Below are 21,936 nucleotides of genomic sequence, written 5' to 3'. Positions count from 1 at the left end.
ACGCACACACCAATTTCAGCTTAAAAGATCAATGGCCGGATCTTACTGGGAGGAATTTGAAGATTGAATTTTCCCCCTGAACAAAGCTGTCCTGTGGAGATCATCTGGGGTTGTGATTAACCATGGAGAGAGAGAGAGAGGAGATGGAGAGAGGGAAAGAGAGAGATAAGGTATTAGAGGGAGTCCTGCACCCCCAAACCCCTCACCCTGACCCCCAACATGCTCCACACAGCGGAGCTGCTAACTCAATTAGGAGGCAGGAGGAACGGCCCGATGGAAGCGCTAGCCTGCGTCTCCTGGCGTCCTCATGACTTCATGTTGGTAACTGATGTCTGGGCCCCCTGCATGAGCGCCTGCTCTGGGCCCCGGCCGGCACAGCAGGGGGGCATGTGGGAGAGCCTCACCCCCCTCAACCCCTGTGTGTGTGTGGTGTGTCTGGAGGGGGGTTGTGTGTGTGTGTGTGTGTGAGTCCAGAGAATCACCTTTGCTCTCTGTGTGTGTCGGCAGGTTTTCCAGCGACGGCGTACGGACCTGTGGCAGCAGCAGTGGCAGCAGCGAGAAACTCAGGTAGGGGAGCACTCCGTCGGGGTGAGGGGCAGCACTGGTAGGGGGTGGAGTTAAGGTAGGGGAGTGCTTTGTCCGGGGTGAGTTAAGGTAGGGGAGTGCTTTGTCCGGGGTGGAGTTAAGGAGGGGCAGCGCTCTGTCCGGGGTGAGGGCAGCACTGGTAGGGGTGGAGTTAAGGTAGGGGAGCGCTCTGTCCAGGGAACTTCACACAAGATCCATATATAACCTGAAGCCTCTGGACAGACAGGAAACAGCAAGTATACAGTAGACCTGCATGAGGTTCATCAGTTACCATATTATCAGGTATGACAATCAGGAATATTAATATGCTGACCACATGCTGTGCCCAGTAAGGAAATATTCTATGAACAATTTATTTGTATGTGTTCTCCAGTGTATTATAAACCACTTTGTAACCAGCCCATTTGACAAAACCATTTATTCGACCACCAAGTGTCAGATGTTAGTGGTTTAATGATTAAACCGACTACTAGTAAATATGGTGAACCCTTCTCTGACTTCATCAGAACAACACTCATAACAAGCTTCTGCACGCCTTCATACACCGGCAGACAACATTTGAACTGAAAAATTCCCAAACCTGTTAAGTCACACACAACACACACACACACACCACCAACACACACACATCCAACACACACACCCACACACTCTCTCTCTCTCTCCTGGCAGAGCTTCCTATGTTGAAGCACGCACCCCCACAGAGAAAACACACAGCAAGCCAATCAGAAGTTCTCTTTCCTAATCAGGCAGCTTGATTTCACATTTTCACAAACAACTCGGCCGACGATAGCTGTGGAACAACGATCATTGTCAGGGAAGTGATTTGCGGAACAAGTGTTTTAAGGGAGTAGGAGAGGCTGGGTTTGGGGGGCCGGGGGTATTTGGGGGGGTTTGGGGGGCCGGGGGTATTTGGGGGGGGGTTAGGGGGGATGCAGGGGGGGTTTGTGGAGGGGGGCGGGGGGGCCGGGGGTATTTGTGGGGGGTTTGGGGGGCCGGGGGGTATTTGGGGCGGGGGTTGTGGGGCCGGGGGGGGTTTGGGGGGGGCCGGGGGGATGCAAGGCCCGAGGGGCTGTCAGGGGGTCTGGTGATGTGCTGTTATCAGTAGGACAGCAGATGATGGGGGGGGCAGGGGGCCTGTGAACTCACCAGGCTGTCGAACACGAGGTAATGAGCTGCCACGAGACAAACAACTAGCTCTGATACTAGGACATTACTAGATGGACACATACACAAGCATACACACACACACACACAGACCACACGCATACACACACACTATATAGTATCAGGTGGCCAAGGACAGAACAACTCAGACATGAAAGACGAGAACCAAAACTGGATGATCCTCCATGTTCCCTATCTGATCGGTGTGTGTGTGTATGTGTGTGTGTATGTGTGTATGTGTGTGTGTTTTATGTTTGTGTGCAGCGTGTGTGTTTGTGTGTGATCCCAAGCCAGTGTGAGATGTGTGAATGAAGGTCTTAAAAAGGTCATTGATAAATCACACCATTGGACAGTGTTATATGGAACCCAGTTCTGTGATTGGTGAGAAGATACCAGGCCAGCCTGTCCTGTTCCCTCCTCACCACCAGGGCTGCTCAGGGATCCTCTACTGGAGGCCCAGACCAGGAGCGAGAATCAGATCAGCACCTCCCTCCCTCTCCCTTTCCGGGTCCCCCTTCCCAGTCCTCCCCCTCTCTCTCCCTACATCAGTCCTCCCCCTCTCTCTCCCCTACATCAGTCCTCCCCCTTTCTCTCCCTACATCTCAGTCCTCTCTCTCCCTACATCCAGTCCTCCCCTCTCTCTCCCTACATCAGTCCTCCCCCTCTCTCTCCCTACATCAGTCCTCCCCCTCTCTCTCCCTACATCAGTCCTCTCTCTCCCTAGATTCGAGTCCTCCCCCTCTCTCTCCCTACATCAGTCCCTCTCTCGCCACTCAACAGAGATATTTCTCCGCCTCTCAGCCCCTCCAGAGGAATGGTCCTATTATCTCCAGAGGAAATGAGTGGGATGTTTCTGTGTCTGAGGGCCATCTTCTCAAGGCAGCCGTGGAAAACCTGCGCTGAGCATCGATCGCCCAGGAATCTGCCAGCCTCATTAGAGCTCAGAATGCTCTTTTACAACCCCTCACACACACACACCTACCCCTGCCCCCCTCCCCCCTTTTTTATATTTTGCTTACTCTACCTTTAATTATCCCTTATATACTTTCTATCTCTCCCTGGTTTATTTATCCTGTTCTTTCTCTCCTCTCCCTCACCTTCCCCCAGTCAGAGGAGGTCAGTGAGGGTTCTGAGTCTGTGAGATGTGATTCGTCCAGTGAGCTAAATCCGTTCTCCAAGTATGTCTTCTCTCTTGTCTCTCATGGCTCTCTCTCTTTCCCTCTCTCTCTCTCCTCTCTCCTCTCTCTCTCTCATCTCTCTCTCTCTCTCTCTCTCTCTCTCTCTCTCTCTCTCTCTCTCTCTCTCTCTCCCCTCTCTCTCTCTCTCTCTCCTCTCTCTCTCTCTCTCCTCACTCTCTCTCTCTCTCTCTCTCTCCTCTCTCTCTCTCTCTCTCTCTCTCTCTCTCTCTCTCTCTCTCTCCATCTCACCTCTCTGTATATCTCACCTCTCTCTCCACCAGAGCTGCACTGTGTTGAAGGTCACCAGGGCTGAGAACCACACAGCCTAACCAGGCTACAAGCTCTCCTCTGTGCTGTCTACATGTGTCCTTCCACGCAGCACGCAGCCCTGGGTGACTGTCATGGAAGTGTTCTCCCAGAGCCTCCCCTTCTGTACACAGCTGTATATAAAGCTTACACAAACACAACACGTAATAGTCAGAATGAACGCCTTCCTTCTGTCGACTACCACAGTGCTGACACCTGCAGGTACATGTGGTCTGGCAAAACGTCTCTTAGCGATGACGTTGTTCATCTAAATACTGTAGGTGATGTTGTCGTTTATAGTTTCGCTCCTCTTCGTCATTAGATCCCCCCCCCCCCCCCCAACACAACTTCCACCTCCCCCCTCCCCCTCCCCTCCTCCTCCAGAGGGGCGTAGGAGAGGAAAGGCAGGGTTATTATGTAGATGAGAGTTCTCAGTCTCCTCACAACACTGGTGGTTTCCCTCAGATCATGCCCCCAGCTAGCCTGGAGAAGAGGGGAATCATTTGGCACATTTGGCCACATTATCTGAGATCATTATCCACTTCCTCCTACTAAGCGCCGTGTTCGCCGAGAGACGCCCCAGAGGAGGCTATGATTGGCTGTGTTCGCTGCGGCTGAGTGAGTCTGGCTCCTAGGGTCCTTTGGGGGCGAAGGCCCGGTTGTTAGTCCCAGATGCTGCCCCCCCTCCACCCCGCCCTCCCCACCCTGGGTACTAGGACACAGAGATGGAGCTGGGGCAGGCCTGTGCCACACACACACACACACCCACACACACACACACACCCACACACACCCACACACCCACACACACACACACCCCCACACACACACACACACACACACACACACAGTGATGATACTGTGTCGTGACCTGACTAAGACCACCTCAAGTGTCCTTTCAATAACCCCGTCCTGAAATAGCGTATGCGCCATTAAAAATGATGGTGTGTGTGTCATCCCTTTGTCGTACTTATGCAGTAAATAAGCACAGCAGGCGGTCAGAATGAGCCCTGTCACAGACCGTATCGACATTTGTCCGTCCTGTTTTGACAGAAGAAAGCGAGGATCAGGAAGTGAACAGGAACATAGGTCCCATGGATGGGTTAGCAAATGCAGGAATAAATCATCTGTTAAAATTCATTAGCCAAGCCTCTCTGAGCACAAAATGACAAGACATTAAATATGTATTATTTATGACATGTCTCAGCTCTTAGAGAAAAGGGTTTGTAGTGCTGTTAATTAGCCAGCCATTCAGTCACAAAAGACTTATTTCAAATGCAAAGTGAAAGCTTCTCTAGGCAGCCAGGGGCACGTGAAGTTTTTTTTTTTCCTGCTTTTGAAAAGGGCCTAGGTGGAAATGGAGTAGCTAATCATCAGTCCGCTCTGAAATTCAAAGCTAATTTGGGACGCTGGGTGACAGGTTTATTGACATCCTCTTTAGAGTGAAGCTGCTGTCGGCCACCAGGGACTGGAGAGGGGGAGGGAGGGGAGGGAGGGGGAGGGAGGGGAGGGAGGGGAGGGAGGGGAGGGAGGGGAGGGAGGGGGGACTGATTGAGAGGCACTGCTGTGTGTAAGAGAGAGATGGAGAGAATGTGTGGTTGGTGTGTGTGTGTATGTGTGCTTGAGATGTGTGTGTGTTGAGGGAGTCAGGTGGCTGAGCGGTGAGGGAATCGGGCTAGTAATCCAAAGGTTGCCAGTTCGATTCCCGGTCATGCCAACTGACGTTGTGTCCTTGGGCAAGGCACTTCACCCTACTTGCCTCGGGGGAATGTCCCTGTACTTACTGTAAGTCGCTCTGGATAAGAGCGTCTGCTAAATGACTAAATGTAAATGTGTGTGTGAGATAGAGAATGTGTGTTTGTGAGACAGAGAGAGAGAGTGTGTGTGTGTGAGACAGTCAGTGTGTGTGTATGAGATAGAGAATGTGTGTTTGTGTGAGAGAGAGAGAGAGAGAGAGAGAGAGAGAGAGAGAGAGAGAGAGAGAGAGAGGTGTGTGTGTGTTGATTGACGTTTGGACTGGGTGTCTGTAGTCTCCAGTGTCAGGATAATCACAGACTTGTTCGAGAACCATGTTGTACTCTTAAACACCTTCTCCACTTTCTAAAGTGGTAAAGTGGTGCTGAATATGGTCTGTATTTTACCACGAACATGATAGCGTTCTTTGTCTGTGTTTTCAAAGAGAGAAGAGCAATACTTTGAAGGCAGTGGTTTAGAATTCCTTCTTAGAGGCAGTCATCTGGTAAAGTGGAAATGAGAGCAGAGCGTTTATATACTCCTGGAGAACCACCATGGCAAAGACCCTCCCCCTCCTCTCCCCCTCATCTGCTCTCCCCATCTCCCCCTCCATCTCCCCCTCCTATCCCCCTCATCTGCTCTCCCCATCTCCCCCTTCATCTCCCCCTCCTCTCCCATCTCCCTCCTCTCCCCCCTCTCCCCCTCCTCTCCCCCAGAACTGAGCTCTTAGCTGGCCACTGAACCCTGCACCGGCCAAACTACCTCCCCCACAGCCGCTGGGCGGAGGGGAGGAAGGGAGGAGGGGGGGAGGGATAATTATCTGTATAAATGAAGCTGGGCGAACGATTCACACTGCTGGGTCTCCCTGATCTGGTCGCCTAGGCAACCTCAACCTGCTCATTTGTTTTGCAGATGAGTAATTACATCCAATTAGAGAGGTGTGGAGGGAAGGGAGTGGAGTCCGGAGTGGGGCTGTTGTTCCAGCACGGCCGTGTGGATGCTAATAACAGCCTGGGCCCAGACCTGCTGATATGATCCGATACTGACACAGCTGTGCTGAACACCACCTCACACACCAGACTGAGCTGAGCTCCCAGCCCACCTCACACACCAGACTGAGCTGAGCTCTCAGCCCACCTCACACACCAGACTGAGCTGAGCTCCCAGCCCACCTCACACACCAGACTGAGCTGAGCTCCCAGCCCACCTCACACACCAGACTGAGCTGAGCTCTCAGCCCACCTCACACACCAGACTGAGCTGAGCTCACAGCCCACCTCACACACCAGAATGAGCTGAGCTCTCAGCCCACCTCACACACCAGACTGAGCTGAGCTCTCAGCCCACCTCACACACCAGACTGAGCTGAGCTCTCAGCCCACCTCACACACCAGACAGGAAAATACATGACTGTGTGTGTGGGTGCACGTGTGTGTGTGCATGTGTGTGTGGAAGACTGTGTGTGTGGAAGACTGTGTGTGTGTGTGTGTGAATGCACTTAACTCATGTTCAGTTGTCCAGCCCAGCCGGCCCTCCCCCCCTCCCCCCCTCCCCCCCTTGCAGCTTGTCTTAGGTTTACGTTCTCGCCTCAATCAAATGTTTTGTTTTATTATCCACACAAGTGAATACTGATGGAAAGAATGTGTTCAGCATGTTACTACAGAGAGAGTTGGATGGGTTCTCTTTGCATGTGAGATGTGGGACTGTGAGTTGTTTTGTTCCACAAGGAGACATTGTTCTTGTAAGATGAAGGTTATCAAGGTGGTGCACACACACACACATCCACATGAATATACACACATACCTACACACACACACTCCCTGGTCCATCCACCTCAGACCATCTCAGACATTGTAGAAGCTAGCATGAAACAACCCTCATCGTCTTGTTAAAGAACATCATCTGTCTGTCTGGTGATAATCAGAGGTGAAACATTATTCCTGCAGCTTTGATGTGGGAGCGTTTGTTCTTTCATGAAGGTATCCTCATCTTGTCCCCAAGTGAAAGAAGCTTAAATCATTTGTACTCTGCGAAAAGAAAATCAGTTGAAGATAATCTAGCCATGGACTTCCCCAGATGGCTGTTGTTCTTTCCTCCCCAGAGAATAGTTGCTCTGCCTCATTTTACTCATATCCTTCTCCTCTGTTGGCAGTATCATTACAAGCGATCTACCTTAACAATAAAAGTGATTTTGCCTGGCTTCATTAGATAAGACCTTTCCTGCAGTGAGAGATGAGCAGTCTGTCAGCATCAACAGTATTTGATGTTGTGTGTCGATGTCGTGTTAGCATCCTCTCTCTACCTCGTCTGGAACTGGGAGATTTATGCAGATTGCAACAGGAAGTTGTCATCGTAGAGGGTCTGGCAGATGGGTAGCGCCGGATGAGGCATGGCCGTGCCAGGGATCTGCACCTCTTCCCCCCCCCCCCCTCCCTCCTTCCTCCTCCCCCCTCCCCCTCAGCAGTGCTGTCAGCGAGGGACTTAGTGGTGAGGCCTTGGTAAAGGTCATCTCTTGTTTGTTGTTAAAGATCCAATTAGAGCGAGGAGAGGAAGTTTGTTTAATGAGAGACGAACGAGGAAGAGCACCCTGGAACACAAGGACGGCTGGCTATACGCCAACGTCAAAAATGGATTTCACACAAGTGTCCCCACTTTTGTTATTATTATTAATTTAGTATTTCTTCTGTTGCTCTGGTCTCTTTGTGATTACAGCCATGCTTGCTGAATGCGTACAGTTTGTCCTGAGAAAGTCGCCTGAAGGCATCGTAGCGTGGAGAAGCTGGAAGAAAAGACCAGGGGAGAGGGGGGGAGAGGACAGAGAGAGGGGGAGAGGGGGGTAGAGGACCTAGAGAGGGCAGAGAGAGGGAGAGGGAGAGGGGGGCAGGGGGGCGATAAGAAGCTGCTGACCTCAGGATATTTGAGTCCCGGAGGAGATCCCATTCTTCTGTTAAAACCAGCGACCCTCCGAGAGCTTCTGCTGGAACTCCAGACAGAAAAGACTCCTCATGGAGCGATACTGTTCACACATACATACACTCACACACACACGCACACACACATACACACATACATACACACACACACAGTTACAGGAAGTCTCAGACAGGACAGAGATGGATAGAAAGGGGAGGGAGAGAGAAGAGAGACAGGAGAGAGTTTGGAGGCAGTTAGTCCTGGCTTCAGACTGCCTCAAATGGTGTTGAGCCCGCAGTATAGACTTACCTGCAGTATAGACTTACCTGCAGTATAGAAGGATGTGAAGTCCGTGTTTAACATCTTATTTTTCACCAACATGGATTCTGTTCCATTTCCCTGCCATACATAAATTCATTCAAATGTTTTCTTTCACATTCATCAATGCCTCTCGTGTTCTGTAATCTCATTTAGTTTGCACTCAATGCACAGAGTGATCGATATCCTTTGGCAGTTGCTTGATTGAGATATAATGTGAAATACTGTGTCTGGAACCTGGTTTCTGGTGTCAGTCTGTGCGAGAGACAGAGAGAAAGAGACAGCCAAAGACGGAAAGAGAGACAGACAGAGACAGACAGAGAGAGAGACAGACAGAGAGACAGAAAGAGAGACAGAGAGAGAGAGACAGACAGAGACGGACAGAGAGACAGCCACAGAGACAGACAGAGACAGACAGAGAGACAGACAGAGACAGACAGAGACAGACAGAGAGACAGACAGAGAGACAGACAGAGTGGCGGGGAGATGGGCTTGCTGCCATACCTCGGAGCCTGTGATTGGAGGAGCGGGCGTCGGGCTTGCGGGTGTTGAAACCAGGGGGTGGTAATGCTGGGGCCAGGAACCTGAAAGGAACATGCCAGGAACATGCCAGGAACATGCCAGGAACATGCCTGGTGTTCACATGGCGCCTGGGAGCTGCTTGCGGCCTGGTTACTGGGCGGGGCTCAAGATGATCACTACTTTAGACACAACACGCAGAGACCTCCGGCAGGCAGGCATGCAGGGGGCACCTGACCAGAGAGAGCTGCTGTCTCCAGTTCCAGCCTCCTCTGAGTGGATCACCTCCCCTTCTGGAGAGGTGCGAGAGGCAACAATTGCCTTTAATAGCTGTCTTTCTAGGAGCAGCTTGTCTCAGACTAAGAGGACAAGCCCTAAACGTTGACACGTCTTTCTGCTGAAAGAGGGTTTCTGAAGCGCGGATAATCCACCATCTGTGTGTGAAAGACTAGATTGTTAGAACGGCTTCATCTTCATGGTTCAGGCCGCCCTTGTGTTTGTGGCCAATAAACATAAACGTCTTTTTGTTATCTAACGCAGCAAACTGTCAAATGACCTCCATAAGGAGTGCTATTGGTTCAAAACCCGAGGCTTGAAATTAATTATTGATTTGTTAGAATTGTATGTTTTCCTCCAGCTAAACGATCAAGGTTTCCTTTGGGTATGTCCAGCTAGCATTGTAGTCCTCAATGAAACATGTATTGACCTGTGTTTTAATGATTCTGCTGTCTCATCCCTCTCTCCAGACTGCTGAAAGCGTAAGGGGGACAGGTTACGTGTGTCAGACTCAGAGAGAGACCTTTGGGAGTTTGTTTTTGGGGGGGGAGGGGGGGGTGTTGGTGACAGTCAGCCAGGCAGCCATATTTATTGTCCTACATGCTCAAGAGGAGCAGGAAATGACTGAGGAGGCTGTGGATGGTCGGGCCATACAGAGCAACATTGTTCTGGTGCTCCCAGACCTACTAATCAATCTGGATAGCCCAGGCTGCTGGGGGTGGGCAGGGAGGACCAATCGATCCCAGATAATGGGATCCTTCCTGATAAGGGATCACCGTGAAGCTAAGAGTCTGGACATTGACTGTGAACCATGACAACTTTTTATCCACAATGATGGAGTCCCTCCTCCCCACCTTCCCCTCCTCCCCACCTTCCCCTCACCCCTCCTTCTCCTACCCAATCCCCTTCCCATCTCCCTCCCCTCCTCCCCCACCTCCTCCCTCCCCCTGTTATCTCCCAGGCTTCCCCGATTACGGGTTTTACTCTGCGCCCAGCGACCACCGGGGGGCGCCCTGCTCGTTTGCAGACTATGGTTCCCTGGGGCCCCCGGGGGCCCAGATGCTGCACGGCGAGCAGGCCACGCCCGCCTGCAGCTCCCCCCTCCAGCACCTACACAGCCCGGATCAGTTTAAGAGCCCAGGTTTGTATGTGTGCTTCTCTCTCTCTCACCTCTTGGACACTTTCACTCATATCGTTTCTCCATGCAGATGATCTGTGCCTTTCCTTTTTTCCCCTGAGAAAAAGGAGGTTTTAACCCCCCCTGCCCCCTCACCCCTCCCCTGCCCCCTGCCCCCTCCCCTCCTTCCTCTCCCCTCTCCTCCCCCCTCCCCTCCCCCCCTGCCCCCTCCCCTCCTTCCTCCCCCCTGCCCCCTCCTTCCCCTCTCCCCTCCCCTCCCCCCTCTCCTCCCCCCTCCCCTCCCCTCCCCCCTGCCCCCTCCTCCCTGAATGTATCTCAGCAAAACACATTGCATGCTTTGTCTATTCCCACTTTTTTCCATTTTGATTTTGAATGTACCTTTACGGGGGGGTTTTCACAATCATTTTTTATTTATTTGTCTTGTTTTTTCCCCTGTGTGTAACCCCTGCCTGTGTGAGGGTCGGCCAGGCCAGGTATGTTCCTCCACGTGCATGAGCTGCCTGCCAGCGGGAGAGGCAGGAGGTCAGTCAGGCAGCAGCTTAGCGGTTACAGTGCTGTCCTCGGGGCGGAACAAACCTTCTCTCCCACATGAACCTGGAACTTAGGTTCAGAGAGTGACTGAATGAACAAGTGACTGAATGACATTGACTTAATGACAGAGTGAAGGAATGACAGAGTGACTCAATCACAGAGTGGGTGTATGAGTGACGCAGTGAGAATCACATAAATGATTCAGTCATTAAGTGCCCATAGCGGCTGCATGATCACCTCTATTATCACAGTGAGAATGAAAAACAAGGCAATCAGTGGGCATGTTCAGCTCTGTTCTGAGTGTGTACATTACAGATCCATCACACCCTGTGTTTACAGTATGTGCATAATTCAACCATTACCCTGCTACACAAACGAGGCATTCCATGGTTGCTTTTTTCCTCAACTATTAATTTACTGGTCATTTGGCTTCTGGTGTGGAGATGGTGCTTTCAACAGACTGGGATGTGTTTGTAATCAGACGGCTATATGATGTTGTTGCGGTGAAGGCGTTCAGTACAGCAGTATATCGTGAGTGGTTACATTAATGTACCGTGAATCAGCCTTGCATTCTCTCTTATGTTGGTTATTTAGCTGTTAGGTGCCGTCAGACCTGCATGCCCTGCAGGAGACAGTCTCTCCATGCCTCCCTCTGCTCTTGGTCGTGGTGTTGGGTATCACTGCTGGCTGGAGGGTAGGCAGGTAAATACCTCTAGCGTCCTCCTGGTCTGGTGCAGGGCAGAGAGTGGGCAGGGCTGACCCACAGGGCTGTGGAGAGCCAGTAATGATGTCTGATGATTGCCCAGCCTGCTGACTGATGGTCTCTCTCTCCCTGGTGGAGCTCTCTTCAATTTCACCAGCAGAGGAGGGGTGGACACCAGGCTCCAGCAGGTGTTGTGGCCTCCTGCAGTCCCCTCCCTTCCGTCTCCCTCCCAGCCTCACTAGTCCCGCCTCATTGGTTTTGGCAGCGGACAGGAAAAGACATCTTCAGGCCCTGTGCTCTACAGCGAAGATTACACACATCTCCAGGTTTGGAGCAGCTCCCAGTCCTAAATGCTCTCAGGAGGGCAACCGGCCCCCCCAGCCACAGCCCCCGCCTTGCCGACGCCCACAGCCGAAAGCGTTTGCTGGATCACAGCCGGGACAGTCCGGCGGGAGACAGGAAGTCAGCTCCCTGCCTGCGGAGCTGCACAGGCTCACGCCGCCACTCCGCTTCCCCAGAACAGAAGCCTTGCCACGCTCACGGTGCACCTCCCTCCCCTCCAGCGGTCGGGGTCGGAGGTGAGGCTGTGTGTCCCCTCAGGTAGTAAACAGGCTCTCCATGGCCGGTGACGAGACGACCTGTTCTCACAGGAAACGCTGTTCCACCGCCTTGTCATCATCGCCGCGTGTCCCTCGACCCCCTGAGGTGTTGCTGCTCCGTGATCGTGGTCGCCATGCTGGGCCGTCTGGTTGTCAGGATGAACATGTGAGGCGTACCGTGAAGCGTACCGAAGACTCTTTAGAAAATGCAGGGTGATCACTTGATCATGGTCACATGATGGCTCCAGTCCGGACGGTCTTTGTATCGCCACGGTAGAATCGCTCATTCCCCAGGGGAGGGTGGTGATGTAGATTGAGCCGTGTTGTTTTACGTATTCAGCCAAATGCATCCCCTAACTACACCCTCTTACCTCACCTTACAGTTCATAGACAGACCGCTACACAAGCACCACTGGCTCTGCCTGGTTGTTGAACTCTCCATCTGTGATAAATGTTGCTGGTGACGGAAGCAGAGAGGAAATTCAATGGATTAAATTTGCGTCAGCACATCAGATGCCTGTTCACGCTAAAGCTTTGTCGCAGCAGAAATGAGATAGGGGACTGACAGAAGGGAAAACAGAGTGAGCAGGGAAGGTGCAGGACAGATGAGTCACCTGTGTCTTAAAAACAGCTGTGTAATCAGAGTCTGGCTTGTTAAATTAGCATGGGTGTCTCTGAGCCAGCAGTCAAACCCAATAAGTGTAACTCATGTTTTGCTGTTAAAGTTAATGGCTGAGGCAGTACTGCTAAGGGCTTTAAGGAAGAAACATAAATCCTGTTTCCCACGTAAGGAGGGCGTAAAGGGGGGGAAGGGGGGGAGACTGCTGTGCACGATTCAATAGCATCCACCAATTATAAAAAATGAGGATTACTGTTTAAACTGAAAATAGCTGTAATTGCTTAATAAGCAAGCCTATTAGAGGCTGTGCTGGCCAGATAAGAGTGCTGAGACCAGTCGTGGGAGAGGGCCTGGAGTCAGGCACCAGAGTGCTGAGACCAGTCGTGGGAGAGGGTCTGGAGTCAGGCACCAGAGTGCTGAGACCAGTCGTGGGAGAGGGCCTGGAGTCAGGCACCAGAGTGCTGAGACCAGTCGTGGGAGAGGGCCTGGAGTCAGGCACCAGAGTGCTGAGACCAGTCGTGGGAGAGGGCCTGGAGTCAGGCACCAGAGTGCTGAGACCAGTCGTGGGAGAGGGCCTGGAGTCAGGCACCAGAGTGCTGAGACCAGTCGTGGGAGAGGGCCTGGAGTCAGGCACCAGAGTGCTGAGACCAGTCGTGGGAGAGGGCCTGGAGTCAGGCACCAGAGTGCTGAGACCAGTCGTGGGAGAGGGCCTGGAGTCAGGCACCAGAGTGCTGAGACCAGTCGTGGGAGAGGGCCTGGAGTCAGGCACCAGAGTGCTGAGACCAGTCGTGGGAGAGGGCCTGGAGTCAGGCACCAGAGTGCTGAGACCAGTCGTGGGAGAGGGCCTGAGTCAGGCACCAGAGGGCTGAGACCAGTCGTGGGAGAGGGCCTGGAGTCAGGCACCAGAGTGCTGAGACCAGTCGTGGGAGAGGGCCTGAGTCAGGCACCAGAGGGCTGAGACCAGTCGTGGGAGAGGGCCTGGAGTCAGGCACCAGAGTGCTGAGACCAGTCGTGGGAGAGGGCCTGGAGTCAGGCACCAGAGTGCTGAGACCAGTCGTGGGAGAGGGCCTGGAGTCAGGCACCAGAGTGCTGAGACCAGTCGTGGGAGAGGGCCTGGAGTCAGGCACCAGAGTGCTGAGACCAGTCGTGGGAGAGGGCCTGGAGTCAGGCACCAGAGTGCTGAGACCAGTCGTGGGAGAGGGCCTGGAGTCAGGCACCAGAGTGCTGAGACCAGTCGTGGGAGAGGGCCTGGAGGCAGGCACCAGAGTGCTGAGACCAGTCGTGGGAGAGGGCCTGGAGTCAGGCACCAGAGTGCTGAGACCAGTCGTGGGAGAGGGCCTGGAGTCAGGCACCAGAGTGCTGAGACCAGTCGTGGGAGAGGGCCTGGAGTCAGGCACCAGAGTGCTGAGACCAGTCGTGGGAGAGGGCCTGGAGTCAGGCACCAGAGTGCTGAGACCAGTCGTGGGAGAGGGCCTGGAGTCAGGCACCAGAGTGCTGAGACCAGTCGTGGGAGAGGGTCTGGAGTCAGGCACCAGAGGCACCGGGTCTTCTCCATGCCACGGGCGGAGCCTCCTCTTCTCGCCAGACGAACATCTCAGAACATCTCATTACCTTCAGAACAATGCAGAGCCTAGTAAGAGACGGTTAAGGATAGTGAGATCAATTATGACTGATCAGTTGAACAAGTTTTACACGTGTGTGTGTTTCGTGCTTGTGTGTGTGGTGTGTGTGTATGTGTGTGTGTGTGTGTGTGTAAGAGGATGTTGACCAGTGCTCCTTGAAGCATGCTACTTTCTTGTCCCAGTGCTCACAAAACTGAAAAAGAGGAACTTTCCATTCCGGCTCAAGTACCTCACAGCTTCTTCACTGGAGGTGGGGTGTGCTTGTCTCAGTCAAACGTGACGCTTGTCCTTTTAGGCTGCGACCAGCAGCTCTGTAGCCTACTGTTAGTCGCTCGGCTGATTAGACGCTCGGACGATTACTCTCTCAGTCCACAAAAATTGCATGCCGTAGGTGGACGCAGCTATTGTGAATTAGCTCGTTTTTTGACACGTTCATGTGAATGTATTTTCAGTGTTTCCATGAACTGTGACTGAGAATGTGGCCTGAATGAGCCAGTCAGAAGAAGTGGAGGTGGTGATTTCCAGGTTGAACAGATCGCTCCCTCTCTTCACGCGCCTCCGGGTTTTACACCGCCACTGTTATTGGCCTTTCTCAGGCGTCAGGACTTTTCAAAAAGGTTTTTCACAAGTCTGAGTGTCACCTGTAGCCACAGGGCAGAGGGGTCAGACTCAGGGTCTCCTTCACATCCCTGGAGACGCTACCTGAGCTCCAACTCAGGTCAAGCTTTTATATTTTTCAAGGTTTACAGCTCTTTTTGCTGCCTGACAGATTTGTCCTTTGCTTTCTGGCTGGAATTGGATGTTTAGGAGGCTAGTATTGAGAGCTTTCTCTGTAGTTATCAGGCGACAGCCAGGCCAGGTGTCTGTGGGGCAGAGGGACCAGTGCATCCAGCAGCTGGGTATCAAGGAGCAGGAAAGGGTAAAGGATTGAGACAGGGCTTAGCAAAGCTACTTTTGGTATAATAATTGGCAAGACAAACTGATGAGGCATAGACAATATGAAGTGTTCAAGATTTGAACCTGCATGAGTAAATACAACGACAACCACCACCATCCACAAACTGTCACATCGACTGCAAGGACAAAATCATCACAGGCTGTGACAACAAGAAAAAACACATTCACTACAGCGCGTTAATTAATACCCCAAACACAACCGGGTTTCCAAGTTGCAACTCCATTAATATCAGGATTTGCTCACAGCAAACCAGGACTGCATTAACAAGTCCCAGTCTTCCTAATCGACTATGTGCAGATGTCTTCTCGTTTTGTGTTCACTGTATGTTCCCGATACAGAGCATGTCCGTATCCTAAGAATATCACACTGGATTCACATTGCTGTTTGGCTGCCATCTCATCCTGTATCCAATTCCTACATTATATCTTTGACTTGTTAGCTTATGAATGCTGTTTTCCGATGACATTTCTGATACCCCCACCCACTATCACCCAGAGCATTACCAACCAACATGTAGGGTTCCATATCCTTGAATCCAGTAACATATTCTTAGATATGTCTGTGTTGGGTATGTTCCTGAACCGATGCAGAATGAATTCCTATAGATCCTATAAACTGATCCATCGTCTGTGGCGTACAGCCGACCTCCGTGGTGAGACTGAACTACAGCACCCCCTGCTGTTCTGTTTGTGCAGGGAGCAACCCCCCGCGGCCTGGAGGCTTCCCTGGCGCTAACAGCCCCGGGCCGGTGACAGACCTGTATGGGCCTGGCAGCCAGGACTCTGCTGTGGGGAACTACATCAGCGCTGCCAGCCCCCAGCCTGGGTCTGGGTTCGGACACAGCCTCGCCGTGAGTACAGCCCGCCTCATCTCTCTTTTGACCTCCTCTCTCCATCTCACTTTCCCCCTCCCTCTTTGTCTCCCTCTCTCTGTCGCCCTCTCTTTCCCTTTCACCCTCCCCCTCTCTCCCTCTCTACGTCACCCTCTCTTTCCCTTTCACCCTTCCCCTCTCTCTGTCGCCCTCTCTTTCCCTTTCACCCTCCCCCTCTCTCCCTCTCTCTGTCGTCCTCTCTTTCCCTTTCACCCTCTCCCTCTTTCCCTGTCTCTGTCATCCTCTCTTTCCCTTTCACCCTCCCCTTCTCTCCCTCTCTCTGTCGTCCTCTCTTTCCCTTTCACCCTCCCCCTCTCTCTGTCTCCCTCGCTCTCTCTCTCTCGTCCTGTCAGACCCGACTGGGTTAGACCCAGAGAGAAGCCAGATAGGACAGTAAACATGACAACATCCCTCCCACCTGCCTCCCTCCTGTTACCTCTCGTTGTGTTCCTCAGACGGCCTGCCTGTAACGGCCGGTGTAGGTGGTGGTGTTGGTCTAATGAGGACATGGTTGCTACAGGAGCCAGACAGGACAGGACCTGGTCCTGACCAGCACATGACTCACACAGACTTGTTGCCCTGTCAGCCGTGCTGGACGTCTGAGGGAACCACACGAGGGAGGGGAAGATATAATGAGAGGAAGGGTGCAAATTGGTTATGTTTAATGTCATTTTAACAAGCAGCTAAAACTGACACATGATACCCAAACAAAACCACCAAACACCAAAGAAAATGTATTTAATTGGCCTTTTGCCGCCAAGTAGAGCTGTTGTTACTGGTCGTCAGAGTTGTCAGAATGTTGAAATCTTATTCAGTTTCAATTCATGCAGAAGCATTGTTGGCTCCTGAATATGGAAGTCTGCCTTATTTACTAGACACACTCTTGACTGTCAAATGATTGAATTAGCATGATAGTCAATCCAGTGACGGCCAAGTCTGAGGAGTTGGACACAGTGCATTGTCAAGGTTTCAGCTTCCTCTCCTGTCTGTCTGCATCAGTCTCTGTCACCGACTTGCCACTGGTGAACTTCACGCTGTCATTAGTTTGTTATGGTGACATTGTTGCCACATTTAAAAGACGTTTAAGAATCCGATTTTAATGTTTGTGATTGGGCTGACACTCTTGGTCCGTCTCCAGGACTCTGAAGGATGTTTGTAATCATAAAGTATAGTGGGATCGTAGGCCCATTCAGTGAGATTAATTACAGAGAAGTGTAGATGAAAACACAGAGGAGGACAGTTATCTGACTGGAAGAGCCTCATTTTCTACATTGCTTTTGTTAGAACCTTTGCATTAGTCTCTTGGCTGCAAACCACAAATGAAAAGGAGAAATGGTTTGATAGAATTACTCGCAGGGTGAGTACACTTGTTGTGATGAGAATACTTTTTGCAGCAATGCAAAAACAACGACAAAGCTGTACCCTTTTATAACATTTAAACATCCTACAAGGACCGTCGATTAGATTAATTTTAGATGCACATTTGCATTTCTAGACGAGAGCTTGTCTTTTTTTTTCTGTTTGTTTTATCTGCTAGTTTGACATTCACCCCCCCTCCTCATGATACAATACAAACGTTACGTCAGATTCTACGGAGGAGAAGTTCAGTCTGGACTCACTTCAGTGAGAGCACAGTGTTCATGAGGAGATGGTTCAGTCTGGACTCACTTCAGTGAGAGCACAGTGTTCATGAGCTTGCACGTGTTAATTGGTATGAATTTATTGTTGTGATTTACTTGCTGTTGTCCTTTTATCCTGCCTTAAGTACTGCCTACCATTTAGTCATAATAATTAACCTGATCATTTGAATCATTCCTGTAGCTTTTTACTCAATTCCAACTCTTTGTCATTTGAATTATTTGATGGAAAAATCAACATTTGACCCTCTATTAGGGGCTCATTTCGGATCCGTGAATATGATTAGTAAAACACTGGAATCTGGGAGAAAATAAATGCTACAATAGGGTGCTTCAAATAGAACCAAAGCAAACAAGTGATTTGAGTTGATTGTACGCTGCCAACGATATATTAAATGTGATCAAGACACACACACACACACACAGCAACAGAGAAATCCCCTTCATGCAGAACAAGGTGGATGATCAAATGTACTCAGTCTTCTTGAAATGCGTACTGACCCAAGAACTCTACACTTCTAGGGGCCGTTGATTGCGACAGCTTTTACAAATGGATACCATTGAGCAGGTGGTCGGTTACCATCTCATTAGAGGTATTACCTTCTATTTATAATATGTTCATATTATCTAGCAGTCTTTCCCAGCTGTTGTTGTACACTGATCTCATTATTCAGCATTTCCACAGTTCAAGCTTGACTCATCACACCTCACCTCACCACCCCAGACAAACACTCATGTTTTGTTCTTCTAAATCCGATTCCTGAATGCATGGAAACAGCAAATGTTTGAGTGATGTTGATTCGGCTCATGTGTACAACTCAATCTCCCTGATTTAAAGACTGTAAATGTTCTTATACCAATCTGCTCCAATAAGTAACAATCTACAACAAATTACTAATTTATATTAACTTAATATCCTGTGGGCCTTTCAATGATCTTCTCTGCATATACAGGAGAAAATGGCTTCTGTATTGGATTAGATTATTATGGAAACACATTTACAGAATGTGCTGAGCAGATGCCAGATCTCATGCTAGCTGAGAATGACATCAGCACCTTGTTACAACCAAACCTCACTGTCACAGTGGATGGTGTTTTTATGGTGCTGTAGATTTAGGATGTTTATCTGTGGTGCATGTTGTGAGTTAGATAGTCCTCTCAAGATAGTAACCGGTGTTTCAGCTATTTCTCTTGTTAATTCAAAATGTCCTCAATACACATCCTTTGAATTATTCCTTCCAAAGAAGAACAGATATGGTGTAGTTTGTTTATGTTGTAAATCTGGGAGAATGACTTATACATAGCTGTAGATGTGCTGCTATAACTTGCATGTTGCCTAGTTTTGAAATGATGGTGTGTGTGTGAGTTCGTGTTCGAAAGTCTGTGTGATCACCCTGCTCCAACTGGTAAAACGTTACAATATCATACTTTGTGTACTTGAAATATTTCGTTATCGTAACGCCTGTGTGTCCATGCAGAGTCTGGCAGGTGGTCCGGGGAAGACAGGCCGGAGTTTCTGATTGGCTCTGTGTGCAGGTGATGTCATCAAACCTCAAGCACTACAGCATCACCTAGACTTAAAGACAGAGATGGAACCACAGAACAAAAGAAAAGTAAAAATCATCTCAGAAAAAAACAACTGCTGTACCATAATCCAAGCCTGGATTGTTTTGATGTTTCCTGTTGATTTCATTCACCTTCCTGTTGAGTGTTGAATTAGTTTTAAAAGAGTCATTTTAGTTTTATCATAATTATTTGTGTTGATTTTATTTAACCTTTTAGTGTACTCATGTAAACTGATTGTGTTTCTCTCTTGAGGGGGGGGGGGGGGGGGGGGTCATTGCTGAGGTGGTTTGAAAAGTTGTGTATTCACATTTGGTACCAATCGTAAGAGGAAGAAATAAGATCAGAGTTTCAGAGTGTCGTTTTGCACACAAAAGAAATCCAAAGTGGAAAGGCTTGGTGAAAAAAAAGAACATTTCAGAAATAGAAGAATAGGGAGGGTAGCTAATGAATCTTAGTAGCTGTTTTTAATTCTTGTGATGTCTCATTGTTAACCATAATTACCTATTTTCGGGCAATACGAAGAGGACTCCAATATTTTTATGGTCCTTTTTTATAAGTGTCGTTTTGTTGTTTAGAAAAATTGTATTCTATAACAAATTTCATATAATTACATTGTGAATTTAAACTTAAGAAAAAAAATTACTGTACATATTATTCCAGTCACTGCATATAACCAACTCAATGAGAGAATAGCATATTTTTGTGATGGTGTGTCAACGAAAATGTTATAGCGTGTGAATAGAAAAGAAGCTCTAAACAACTATTATTACTATTATTCTTTGTTCTTTACTGACTGGAGACATTGACGACCCCAGTAACAAACAGAACATATTTGAACACCGACAGGATGGCTTGCTCTGTAAATACTGAAGCTGAATAACAAGTGTCATACCAGCATATTTACAAATGGTGAGTTCAGCGCACAGTTTTGAGAAATAAAAAAAGATCGTTGATTGTTATCTTTTGTCTAACCAACTCTTGTTTAAAGACAGCAGTATCATTTCGTAAAGAGTGATCAATTTATTCCAAAACACACTGTTCTTACTTAGTGATGAAGATTAGAAGTCTAGCCCAGGCCAGTGCTCTGAACACCCTGGCACTTTTACACTCCTGAGAGAAGACACAACTTGTCGTTTGTTGTTTGTTGGTGTTTGATTCCTCCTGCTTGTTCCTTGTCAGAAACACGTGCTCTCTCTCTCTGTGGGAAATCCTGTTTGTTGTGACGTCTCTCAGTCAACTACTCTGATAAATTAATTAGGAATGTTACCATTTTGATACCATACCTCAGTCCTGTGAGTTCAAATGTGGAATTGTTTAATTTATTTTTGCGGGAAATAGATGAAAAATTTGAAAGGAATAATAATAAATCATTGCACTGTGAGCAGAAGAGAAAGAACAGTCTCCTATTTGCACATGTATATGTGGGCTATTTAAGACGGCCTATTGTTTGGTTGAAGAATGAAGGATTATTGGATGCGTTTCCTAGACTAGACAAAGGTTCAGAGGTGAATATACGGCTTGGCAAATAGTGATTGATTGAAATCCGTTTGACCGGTCATGTCTTTGGATTTCTTTGTTTGGTGTAAGCCAACCTCTGATCTAGGATGTGCAGGATCGTTTAGATACAGCCAATAGAATAACACTGAATAGATGAATCCTCCAGCATCTGAACTAATCTCTCATTCAGAACGTGTGGTGAGGGTTTTTCTCAGACAGACACATGTACTCAGATGTGCAGGAAGATTTGGGAGCAGGGTGACAGTACGGTTTTTGTGTGATAGATTTTGATGTAATATTTTTTCTCCTGCGAGTTTTGGTTATTCTAGTTTTATCTGATTTGTGTCACTTTTTTGTAGCTCTTTTGTTCAGAACAACCAGGTGAAGAATAATGCTGGATGCTTTTACAGTAAATGATATGGAGGATCGAGTGATGATTTAAACAAGACTACAGACTAAAAAAACAAAAAAACATTGTAATGTTCAGATGTAAAAAAAAAAAGAAATACAAAACTATAAAAAGAAAAAATGCTTCCTCGCTGATTTCAATTTTGAATCAGGGGATTTTATTGATATTTTTGTGGTTAATATTGATAATTGTAATATTATATTATTAAAATGAACTGTGCATACATTGATTTCTCTCCTTCCATTCCCTATCACCACATACACTTTTGTGTTGATCATTCATTTACTTCAGTAGTGTGTAAAAAGAATCACAATTAACTTGTAACAGAGTGCTGTCTTTGATAACACTGTAGTGGTCTATGCTCTTAGTCATTTCCTCTGGTCGGCCTCTCATTTCTCATTATCTTTCCTCTCTCTCTCTACATCATCTCTCTCCTACATCTCCTGTGATTAGTAGTAGATGTTATGTAATTAATATAATACTTGTAGTTAATAGTAGATGTAGGAACAGTAAGGGTAGATCTTTCTCTAATTATCGAAGTCTGACATACATTTGCAAACAGTTTTTAATAGCAGTTCCATGACCTGTCTCTTCAGTTTGTGTTTTATTTATTTTTTGTTTGTTTTACCAATTTCACCTGGTTTCAACTAACCAAAGCTCTCACTGAAGAACTACAGAGAACTTATCTGCTGTAAGATGGAATTTTCCACAAGGCATTATTTGGAGCCTCACCCTTGAATGTTATAAAAGGGGATTTGCCATACTACCTTAAAAGCTAATGCTAGATAT

At 48.8% G+C, this 21,936-nt stretch overlaps 1 protein-coding gene across 2 annotated transcripts; it reads left to right on the top strand.

Annotated features, from left to right (window-relative positions):
• Positions 1-507: 507 nt before the first annotated feature.
• Positions 508-20,200, top strand: LOC136963456 (RNA-binding protein Musashi homolog 2-like; the record flags this gene model as incomplete). 2 transcript variants are annotated; one of them, XM_067257599.1, is given in 5 exon segments in its annotated part: positions 508-567; positions 9,959-10,138; positions 15,863-16,017; positions 18,198-18,268; positions 19,154-20,200. In XM_067257599.1, coding segments are annotated over 4 exon segments (437 nt in total), but the record flags the coding sequence as incomplete, so codon positions are not given.
• Between the last annotated feature and the right edge of the window lie 1,736 nt (positions 20,201-21,936).

This window comes from Osmerus mordax, chromosome 19, assembly GCF_038355195.1.
Source record: "Osmerus mordax isolate fOsmMor3 chromosome 19, fOsmMor3.pri, whole genome shotgun sequence".
Taxonomy (NCBI): domain Eukaryota; kingdom Metazoa; phylum Chordata; class Actinopteri; order Osmeriformes; family Osmeridae; genus Osmerus; species Osmerus mordax.
Note: the sequence above shows the minus strand (reverse complement) of the source record. Positions and strands in the feature narration are given on the sequence as shown.